The sequence below is a fragment of the Convolutriloba macropyga genome, chromosome 5, assembly GCF_964194025.1.
Source record: "Convolutriloba macropyga chromosome 5, txConMacr16.3, whole genome shotgun sequence".
In the NCBI taxonomy this organism is placed as follows: Eukaryota; Metazoa; Xenacoelomorpha; order Acoela; family Convolutidae; genus Convolutriloba; species Convolutriloba macropyga.
This window is the reverse complement of record NC_134472.1, coordinates 66,712,295-66,724,114: the sequence shown is the minus strand read 5'-3', so window position 1 is coordinate 66,724,114 and position 11,820 is coordinate 66,712,295. Positions and strand designations below refer to the sequence as shown.

The 11,820-nt window shown below is 36.3% G+C and overlaps 1 protein-coding gene across 1 annotated transcript in view; it reads left to right on the top strand.

Annotated features, from left to right (window-relative positions):
* Window positions 1-11,445, top strand: part of LOC142340184 (protein lin-9 homolog) — a 13,514-nt gene extending 2,069 nt beyond the window's left edge. The window contains exons 3-6 of the mRNA XM_075390686.1: window positions 5,542-5,892; window positions 6,435-6,574; window positions 7,072-7,240; window positions 10,521-11,445. Coding sequence (XP_075246801.1) covers window positions 5,542-5,892; window positions 6,435-6,574; window positions 7,072-7,240; window positions 10,521-11,235 — 1,375 coding nt within the window. The 3' untranslated portion in view covers window positions 11,236-11,445. The remainder of the gene's footprint in view (window positions 1-5,541; window positions 5,893-6,434; window positions 6,575-7,071; window positions 7,241-10,520) is intronic.
* Window positions 11,446-11,820: the final 375 nt, after the last annotated feature.

Sequence of the window (11,820 nt, the reverse complement as noted above, 5' to 3'; positions counted from 1 at the left end):
AGAGGACAGTTTACGGATCCGACTGGATCACTGAGCACTGCCCTTAATTCTTTTTACAATTGGATATGACTATTCAAAAAGAAAAAAGAAAAAAAATTCACATTGAAAGATAATAGATGAAATTCTCAATTTATTTGATGGAATTTTCAATTTTTGACAAATTTTTTTACCCCTTTAGGGATCCCCGGCGACAGTAAATTGAATCATTTTGTGTTGTCTTTTTAATAACTTAAAAAAAATTCTGCGAAAAGGTGTACACAAAGTCGCAATTAGGAGAAGATTGTTTTTGTTAATTCATAGTTCGATAAAATGTAATTGTCTCTAATCTTGTGCACCAGACTGACAAACGAAAAACTAGAAAGCTCATTATAGTTTGATGGTAACACATTGTTTTCAATAAAAAGATTAAGTAATTTGGCGCCTCTGTATCTCAATGAATTCCTTTCGAACTTTCGTTTACACTTTGGTACTTCAAAAACCATTTCAATGATTTTCTAGTGGAATTGTTTGATCGGGATTCGAAAGAAAATAACTCATTAAGATATGTATCTGTGTGCATTTTATTTACTGATTTTATTACAAATTTAAGAATTCGTAAATATGCAATTCAATGAGCAGTTAAGACCTTGTATTTCTCAAAAAACTGTGTTACATTTTCTGTGTATTTCTGGAACAAAATGAGTCTGAGAAATTTTTTTTTGCAATAGAACTAAAGGTTGAAGGTAAGTAAAGCTTACACATCCATATATCAACACACCATATTGAATGATTGGTTTGATATTTGATGAATAAAACTGGAGTAAAACACGTTTTGGTACACAATGCCTTAATTTCGACACTATTCCCGCACTGCATTGCTAACTTTTTCTTCACATCCTCAATGTGCTCTTTGAATTTTCATTTTTTTATCCAAACGCAATCCGAGATACTTGCAGCTTTCTGACTCAGGTATGTTAACAGAGGTTAATTTGAATACGGAAAACTTATTGACATCAGAGGCACTGTTTCCTATTTTAATATTCATTTGACAACTTTTTTCAGGATTAAGAGACAGCTTGTTGGCGTTGAGCCATTTCTCTACATTGACCAAATCTTTTTGCATTGATTCAAAATCACTATTGACTGCTGTTAAGTTGGTATCATCTGCGAAGAGAAAAGTTCTGAAGACTTGGCACACGTCTGGAAGGTCATTTATGTATATTAAAAAAAGTAGTGGGCCAAGAATCGAGCCTTGTGGAACACCACAGTTTAACTTCAGCCAGCTGGAGTTGCAATTTTTGACTGAAACACATTGCTGTCTTTCCGATGAATAATCACTAATCCATCTCAGGCAAACTCCTCTTATACCATATAGTTCAAGCTTTTGTAATAGGATTTAAGTAAAAAAAAAACGTGGCTACCTGACAATTGCGGCTCTCGCGAACTGTTTCTGTTAATTTTGCAATGGCATCAATAGTGCTATGTTTTTTTCGAAAACCAAATTGATTAGGATGGAACAAACCGAAAGTTTCAAAGTAAGTATAAATTCGATTATACATAACGCGTTCAAAAACTTTGCTCCACACAATGAGAAGCGAAATTGGTCGGTAGTTATTTATCTCGTCTTTCGCCCCTGCCTTGTGCAGAGGCACAATTTTAGCTTGTTTTAGAATACTTGGAAATTTACCGTCTTGAAAAGATTTATTTACCGAGATGAACAAGATACTTGCAAATTAAGAAACCTGTTTTCTTAATCAAAATCGTACTAATATCATCAACTCCCGAAGATGATTTTTCTTTGAGATCCTGAAATTTTTGCAAGGTTTTGTTGCAGTTTGTTTCATAAAGCCACATACTCTGCAAAATATTAACCTCAGGATTAACAATAATCTCCTTTGGGATTTCTGCTTTTAGTTTTTGTCCTATACCTACAAAAAAGTGTTGAGCTCGTTTGCAACATCTAGATTATCATCAATTCTTCTACCATCTTTTATTATGTAAGGAACGTTAGAATTTTTAATAGTAACTCCCTTAAGCTCATTTAACAATTTATAAACTTGTTTTGAGTCTCCGATGCATTTGGAGAACTTTTGCTCATAGTAAAAATTCTTTTTGGCTTTGATTGTTTTCTCCACTTTAGTTCGTAGTGCTTTAAGTTTCTCTAATTTTTGGTTGTTCTGATGGTCCATTGTCCATGACTTGTGTGATTGGTTTCTTTTGCAAATCAAATTTTTCATTTTTTTATCAAACCAATTAGGTTTTTTGATTGTATTCCTGCTTGACCTCCGATATTGTGCAAACATTGCTAATACTTCTTTAAAAGTATTATCAAATCTGTTAAAAGCACAGTTTATACTTTCTGTTTCCTGGTATCTTATTGTAGCTAGTGATTTAGAAAGGTTATCAAGAAAAGAAGACATTCTACTTAACGATTTTGAAAACTGGTGTCACGAAAACCAATTTCTGATGAACAACTTTTGCTAATCTTCTCAAATTCCAACACAATCGGAAAGTGATCGCAATAATTGTGATCCTCTATCACAAAAGTTTTCTGAATCCTCGAATTTTTTACGAAAAAGTGATCCAAACAAGTCCAGGTATTTCGGTTGATGCGAGTTGGCTCACCACAACATAGTTGAAAACCATTTGATTGGATAGTCGATAGATATAATGACGTCATCAGATTTTTATCTAGCACGTTGGTGTTGAAGTCCCCACAAACAATTATTCTGTCATAATTTTCATTGATGTTTTCCAATGTTTTATCGAGCTCAAAAATGAAATTCTGCTTGTTAATTCTGAGGGGATTATAAACCACTAACAGAGCAATCTTTAACTCTCCGAATTTCAAATGAACCAAAAGACTTTCATTCAATTTGCAATTCAGCTCTTCAATCAAGTTCACCTCATCACTTATTTGGATCATAATACCTCCACCCCTACCAATTCTTCGTGATTTCGACAAGCAATTATTGTAATTTGTTACCTTGAATAAATTCGGATCATCATTAACTGTTAGCCAAGATTCTGTTAAACATATGACGGAAGGCGGAGACTCAAAACAAGATATCAGTGCCTCTAATTCTTCATGTTTTTTAATGGATCTAGTATTTAAAAGTAAAACTTTGAAGTGATTTGATGCAGATCTAATTTTGGTCGCTTTATTTAATCTAAGGGGTGAACTCTTATGTTCCAGACTCTTCACAGCACTCTTCGCTCCGAAACGGCTGTTCCTCAATATCAGCAAGAATTGTCTCTTTGGCATTCGGCGAACCACTTATGAGACCCATAACATAATCAAGCAATTCGTCTTTATCAGCTCTCCTGCTTTTTAGTTCCTCCATTAGATTCGTATAGTCGCTGTTCTCAAAATTGTCACGCATACGCTTTAGGGAAGGCAGTTTGGTCGATAAAGGCGCAAAAATAGGCTGTTTTGTTAGCTTTGGAACAGGCGTGTTATAAATAATTTCATTGACTTCCATCGAACCCGCTGTTGTCGTGTATACTTGGCTTTGCTTTTGTGGTAGATTCTTCGGATAATTGAACTTCTGTTCAATTTTACTAGCGACTGGTTGCAATTCAATAATATCTTGAATAGAATTCAGTTCAAGATATCGCTTCATCCCATCTGACTCGATCTGAACAAGTGGTGCCGAATTCTTAGTAGTAACCTTTAACTGTTTTGCTTGAGCCTCCTCTTTCAATGACTTGTCGTACTTGCTCAATCGCTCGAGAATAGAAACCGGTTTTCCATTATTTGGATTCCTATAATTCCGTAGCAAACCCTTCCTGGTCCAGATTCTTTCCTTTTGGTCAAAATAGACGAACTTCGCGATAACTTGTGGTGGATTGAATGGCGATCCTCTGCCCAACGGATGGCACGCTTTTAAATCGCGCGTTTCAATGTTGACATTCAACACATTTTGAATAAGATCAATAACATCTGAGAGGTAGGTTCCATTTGAACTAAACGGTAGATTGCGAAAAATTAGACAATCTTTTGATTGATATCTTTCGAGTTGATTAACTTTGATCTTCATCTGTGCCACCTCAGATTCCAATTCGGCAATTCGTGTATTTTTTGCAATATTTTCTTCAATTAGGGTTTTCAAAATTTCCTTGGATGGTTCATCAAGACTCTCACTCATGCAATTTTTTCATCAGGCTTTCGGATCATGGCTTTCGAGCAGTCCTGAAGTACTGGCTTGATGGTTCAGTGCATGTAAATGAAAGGAAGTTCGCTTTTTGCATGTGTAGTTTTCTGAATGATTCAGTTATCAAGTCATATCTTGCCTCGGCCGCAGGGATATAGCTCAGCACAATCTTATTGCGGACAAAATGCTGCCTTCATGGAGCATATTGAATATCTCACCTGTCTTAGAGCAAATGAACTTGCATAGATAATATTCGCCGAGTTGGAATGCAGGACAACCAATGGCTTATTCGTCGTGACAGTCACTTCGCCAATGCAAAAAACCTTTGTCAGATGAGGCGCAGAAGACTCGAATGACCTCGACGGCTGCCGAAGACAGATGATACCAGCCTTACGCTCAATAATGTAACAGGGTTGGAAATCAGTTTTTTCCTCGCTGATGTTAGATACGTGTGGTGGGTTTTTAGAGTTATTTCGAAGAAACTTTAAAACGAATTGCACTGCTAGCTGATAACAGAGCTTCCAACCTATAAGACTGTCAATAGCCTCTAGCTGACTCGTAGAGGCTGTGTTCCTCACAGCAACGCGTGGATCAGCCACAATGGAGTGATTCTCGCCAACGATGTGTATCTTTTGCTCGTAATATTACCCAATGAGGGGGGATAGAATGTCTTTTAAGTATTGTTTACCTTACCCATTGACCGGGAAGTCAAAATAGCAGTGAACATCGCACGATTGAGTATCTAGTTACAGCGATAGAGATGAACAGAGAGAGCTTCAGATGAGAACAACGGGAATTTTTTTCGGTGATTAAAACTGGAATGCTGTTTAAACGTTTTAGATTTAATTTGTTTGCGATTGAAAAATGGAAGACGCAGCAAAAAATGTAACAAATCTTCTTTGATGCAAATTATGTCGTCTTTTGCTATTACAGGTCTAAGCGGCCTTTTTTGGGTCACTTTAATTTTTTGTACCTGACCAGGTAAGAGTCTGATTAAAGCTATTGAGGACACCATTTACTTGAAAACTTCGAAACTCGTTGAACATGTTCATTTGCAAAACTTAACGGAAAGAGTTTGGTTTTATCAAATAAACTGATTTTTTTTCTTAATAAGTTTTTTTTTCTAGCTTGGCTTCTTTGTAGGATGGTTCTAAGAAATCGAGTATTGGTCAGTATGGAATCATTTATGATCTGTTTATGAAATCAAAGATGGGAAACAAGCAGGGTTGTTATCAAATTGTTGGCTTAGATTTTTGAATTGTTCAAGTAACTCCTTTGCGGTCTGTGTAATAGAGCAAACCTTTTGTGAAATTGGAATAAGCTTGTGGAATTGAATACTTTATGAGCATATTCCAAAAAAAAAACAAATTTTGCTGGCCAATGAGACTTCAATTTGTTTGTTTTGCAGAGAAGCTCCGAAAGTCGAAAGCTTTACAGACACCGAAGAGTACCGAAGACTAGCCGCCGAAGGTGGTCCCCTAGAAAATGCCAGAAAACTACGAAACATGTTAAAACTACCCAAAGCGTACAAATGGACAGTTTACGAATGGTTCTACTCGTCTATAGACCGAGTTTTGTTGAATGAGGAGAACGATTTCCAAATATGTTTGAAGGAATCTTTTCCTGATTTGAGCACTAGAATGATGAACAAACACGAGTGGAGGATTATTCGAAGGTTGCTTGGGAAACCCAGAAGGTGTTCACATGTGTTTCTGTACGAAGAGAGAAGAGCACTTCAGAGAAAGAGAGCTAAAGTGAGGTGAGTTGATGAATTATTTGACAATTGAACTGATTGGGTTCTCTGCCAGACAATCATGAAATACATAAATTGAATCGTTTTGTTAGTGCAAATTTCAATGATACACGCAACACATCTCGTGGAACCAAATTACCTAACAATAGAACAACGGCAATCAAGAGAAATTTCCAGATTTTGGATAAGTGTTGTAAATGGTGCAGAGATGTTTTTGACCCATTTTTAGCGGTTCATGACTTAGTTATCGTTGCAATTTCCTTTCTAATAAAGGCCCTTAATTGCGGTTTTTTTGCTAAAAGCTATTCGGAGCGCGGGTTCCGTAAAAACGCTCTTTTCTGCAATAAGGATTTTATTTAGTATTCAAGCAAGCAACTGAACTGGAATGAGTAGAATCTATTTTGTGAATTTCAAAATAATAAATGCGTGCTTTATAAATTTACAAAAGTGTTTTTCAACTAATCAAAATTTAGCATTGTCATACTAACTTTCTTGGTAAATTTGATGAACGGTAGAGCTCAATAACATTCTGATGTTGTTATGTGTAGGTGGCTACAGATGAAGAGGCCAGCTGACCCTGTTAACTTCAGAGACATTCCAGACAGAATTCCCAAGGCACTCCCAGTTGGGGCAAAAGTGACTGCATACCTGTACCAGAGTGCAGAAGTGCAGTCTGGACTATACAACGGTGAGAATTGACCAGATACATTCATTAGTGGGCAAAAGAAAAGTTATGGCCTCCAGTTGTTATGCCCATAGAATTTAATATTGTTTTGTTGTTTTCCAATTGCAGTTTTGAAAAGGTTATTTATATAGTTATAACGCTGAAATTGATACCAAGAACTATCAGATCCTGCAAAAATGGATTCTTCTAAAACGAAGACGAAGTTGATAGTTGAACTTTTCTTCAACTGATTTCTGACAGTTATTTACCAATTGTTTAGATTTTTATCGGTAACGTTTTATTGGACGCTCCAATAACATATTTACATAGCTCCAACATAAGGAAAACGAATTTCGTCACTAAATCTTCCGACCATTTTCACTTGAAGTATTAGATCTTGCTTTTAATCGAATTTGCTCTACTTGGGTGCTCTTATCAATAATGTTTCATACATTATTTCGGAAGATGATTTTTTGTTAATTTGCAACTAATTTTATTATAGAAATTTGAAATCGTTGCAGGCACTGTTGCAGCGATAGACGTGGCCACAAACCTGTACAGAATCAACTTCCCCAAATTGGGCATCGGATCATTCTGGATTTCAGATGCTGAGGTGTGGTGCCCAGAGAAGTACACACTCTACCCCCTCGACACTTTCATGGATGTGAAACGACAGATCACACTCCACAAGTAAGAGTCGAGGATGATCTGTATGCTTTACGCATCCATAGGCAGAATCAATGAACGTTTGGAATTTCTCATCCGGTTTGATAATACCGTCGTTTTCAGAGCTCCTTCGGTTGTGTTTTAGGAAATATTAGCTGAAAAGTTTTATATCTTTGTTCCTCTTTGCCTCTCTGGAACCATTGGCCTTTATAACTAAATATAAATAGCTCGACAGCATCATTTAAAGTTGCATGGAAGTGATAAAAGTGAAAAGCAAAACTTTTAATAGATATCAACGAATAATTTTTTCTCAAGTATACGTATTCGTGCCTTTTTTAATTGCTCTTTAACAAAGTTTCTATGGATTATATTTGTCCTGTTGGTCTATTTTAGTGCAATCATTTGTAGTGCCGACTTCTTTGATAGTTGTATCTTATAGTCTGACCATTTTTGAAGCAAAACGGAATAAACAGCAAAGACCGGAGGGATTAATTCGCTGAGCATTTTTCATTGAGATTTACTAGTCTACGTTGCAAACCACCGAAGCGGTTGAAAAGTCATACAATTGTGGCGCGAGAGGCAGTTTTTAGTGAACTATCTCTCGCGTCACGATTGTATGTCATATCCCCCTCATTCGAACCCTGACACCGCACATTCAAGCTCCCCCCCCCCCCCCCTCTGCTCAACCCCCGTCGATTAAGCCTTCCCGCCCCTGTAATGCAGCCGCTTTCCCTCCTCTCTGTTAAGCTTGCTTAAACTTGCCTCCTGTCCAACCACTCGCCTGTCGTTTGAGAGCAATTCCCGCAATTTTGATCAGTTTACGTTTTGATATCCGTCATGCTTAAAAAATATTTGAAAAAATTGTTTGGATATTGTTTCAAAAGAATGTCCGTCTTGGTGGGAGTTACTCAGCTTATCTGGATGTATAATTTGTACACTAAACATTTAGTTTGTTCTGTCTCAGCAAAAATCTTTAATGATTTGGGAATCTTATCGGGGAATTTTTCATTATTAATTTCTGCTGGATTCCTTATTACGAAAGTTCACTTTCTGTCCTCCATAAAAATTGGAATATTTCAGAATTGGAGGGGCCAGTTAGTTATATGTAAACGCGCCCCAGCCTCCTAGTTTTCTTTGAAAATAAATTGTCTTGGTTTTTATAGCAAGCATAGTGAGTTTGGAAGTGTTTTTGACAATCGGAAGCAAGTATTACACTTGAGCTATTGAATTTTTTATGCCTTCAAATTTTATAGCATTTATTAAGTTGTTTGGTCGAAGTTCTTTTGTTCTAGTGGTTTTGTTGACTTTTCTGTGATCGATATTGATTTTCAGTGTTTGTGTTTATGAACAATGAGCAATTTCAAGCAAAATTTTGACGGCCTTTATCATTTTTGTTTCAAGTGTTATTTTTTTAATTGTTTGCTTGATAAATTTCTATTGTTGTCACTTGACTTTTAGACATGGTACCTTTTAATGAAATAAATGATACAATTTTTTCACGAAAAGTATTCGGTGAGTTGCTTTTTTGAGTTTTGTAGAGAATTTTGGAAAGGAAAAAAGAAGTTTTAAAATTTTTTCCTTCATTTCTTTCCCTTGTCCTCAATTTTCACAATGCGTTTTGCTTTTTAATAGCCGCACAGCGATAGCTGGGGCTATTATTGGCCTTCTCTTGGTTTTTTATTTTGTCGCGATCTTTGTTACGACCATATGACGTCACAACCACTTCAAATCTGCTTTTTTCTCATTCGTTCATGCAATTTCAACTGAAATGCCTGCGTGACATCATTTTACGCTCTTAATGGAGCGAGTTTTTTGTTCATTCCCGTGATTAAATTTCTGGTCACACTTGACTTACCTCACTCTCAAAAATGACTTCCTCGCTTTGAAATTGACTTTTAATTACTTTAATTCAAAGAGATAAGGTCAAATGGGTATGTGTCACTCTAAATGAAGGTTAATTGAGAGAATCTAATAGAGGCAGCAAAATCTTACACAGATTTTTAATCAAAATAAAACATATCAGCCTTCAATGAAAAAACGAATTTTTGTGGTCTCTTTTTTACTGTTTTTTTTTGAGACTACAGATCTACGAAGCTATTGCGGCTTTTTTCTGGCAATCTGGCAGCTATGTTTTCTGTTAATTGCTAACTGTTAATTGTGTAAAAACTAACTGAATAACAAGCTAATTTACCATTAGTTGTTTTGGGGGCATACTTTGTAGAAGAAATATTTATCAGATGCTTCATCAGTTTTTGTTATCAGACGCTTTTCTCTTTTTAATTTCCCTCTCTCAATGTTCCAAATTGATTCTTGTTTTTAGGTAATAGTTTCTTTATGGCAATTATGGTGGTCAATGTTGTACTTTGAGTCGTTTCCAGATTTCTTCTGGCTATGTTAAAGATCTGTTCGTGCATTTTCATGATGTTTCAAGTCAAATAGAAGAAGTTATTTTGCGTAGTCAAAGCAAGAAATGGTTTAAAAAAGCGAGTTGTCATCTCGCGTGAAATTTTTTCGCTCAAATTTTAAATTAGAGTGAGAAAAAGTGTTCGCACAACCATTTGATTTCTCGCTAGTGCTCTTGGCTCACGTGCGGCAATTTGTATTGTTTTTATGGTTTTTTGCGTGATTTGTTGTCGGCTTTTTCTCTAAATAGTTTTCCCAATTGATTCCTTGTCCATTACTGGTCAAGTTTTTAAAAGCCACCTTTATATTCTTAGCCGACTATTCTATCGTCCCTATTTTATTAATTTGTTAAGTAAATTTTTTTGCTTCACCTTTATTCACAGCTTGTTCAATTTTGAGTGGATTTTTTTTTACTTCACCAGGCTAGTTTTATTCTTCTCTCTTTTTTCCAGATAATTTTAAGGTGCAGCAAAGCAGTCTAAAGTGAACAGAGTCAATACCGAAAAAATGAAATCAAAAATTTTAGATGCCCGCTACTTGAACTTTGCTTGTATAACTCTTAGTTACGATTGTTTTTTTTAGTTATGATGCTAACCCCCTGTATCTTCTCATTGCGAAAGAAAAGTGTGTCCAACTATGAAATGAAATCAAAAAAGTTCATACTTTAAAAATTTTTTTGTACAACAGTCAATCTTTTTTATTTTTTCTGTTTTTTCAATCCCAATCGGGGTTATGGGAATCAGTGGCGGCTATTTTCCTGCGATCTGCCGGGTGTATTTGTTTTGTGTCATTTTTCGCTTTAAGCCATGGTTACTTCGAGCAGCTTGAGCTCCTGGTAAAGTTTCACGAATTGAACGTCAGGTTCAGATTTCATATGTACATTCAAATGACTGATTTTTAGAGAGCCGAACATTCCGTCGGACGTTTCAAAAGCCGAACCAGGAGCTGTCATAGTCACAGAGACGGAAACAGGACTTGGGTCCGAGAACCAAGAAGCTTCCAACGTCATTGAGAGCAACGCCGCATTCGGTGGATTCCCTATCAAGTTTTTGGGAACCTTGGTTCATTTAACAAAATTATTAACTAGAAAGAAATATCTGATCGATAAACTTTGTTGCGAGAACTCACTTGCAGAAGAAACGGTTGCTCGTAATTTAGAGTTCACTTTGGACTTCCAAGAAAAATACGCAAGTCTACTTTTGGAACTAGAAGTGATTAACAAAGATTTGGTATTTCATTTTGATTCTGCTAAGAAGTTTGCGATTTCAATTGGCACCAATGCGGACCAAGTTGCAATGTTTTCTGGTGAAGCAAAGACGAAATGTGATGAAAAAGCGGTTCAGCTAGTCGAAAAGATGCAAAGTGCAAATTTGCCTCAAAATTCAACAGCCTTGATTACTAGGATGACGTCACTGCTTTTTCAATTAAAGTCGATGGCGGAAGGTGAAATGCGAGCTTTTGATACGAAACCTCTAAACGATACAATGGGTGATATAAAATCGAATCTGTCTATAGCAAACCAGAATGTATTTCAAAGGGAAGTTGAAGTAAATGTGTCTCACATTCAGTCGTCCATTAAACTGTTCGGAAGTATGCAATATCAGCAATCAAACTAATTTTTTTTTCAACTGCATAATTTTCGAAACTTAAACTGTGATCGAAATTCTCGTAATTAAACTCTGGTCGGTTATAAGCAAATAGCAATTCAAGGGGTGTTTAAATTCTCTCACACAAAGTTTGTTAACTTTGTTTGTGCCCTGTCGGTCTTTTCAGGTGATTTTTTTGCTTCATTGATTTTTACTTTGATCATTTAACTTTTCGAGTGACTTTTTTGTGCTTGAATTGTAGATTTTGGCGTGATCTAAATTGCTCTAATTCAGAATTCGCGACAGTTTAGTAGGAAAATTTAAATGAAAGCTGCTCCAAACCTTGTTTCAAGTTGTTAGAGCAGTTCGACCGACCGTAGTCAGTTGTATCCTTTTTGGGATCTTTTCTATTTGTCCCCCCCCCCAGTACGTTATGCTCCCTCAAGTTACAGAGCACGTGCCAGGAGTAAATCATAATGTAAAAATTTGGCGCGTGCATCTGGGGGGAGGGGGGGGGGGTGCAAATAATATGCAGCCACTAAGCTGGGGGGGTGCACAAACGGAAAAAATCCCTTTGTTGGAATAATTTTGGGCACCGTTATATAAACGTTTTTT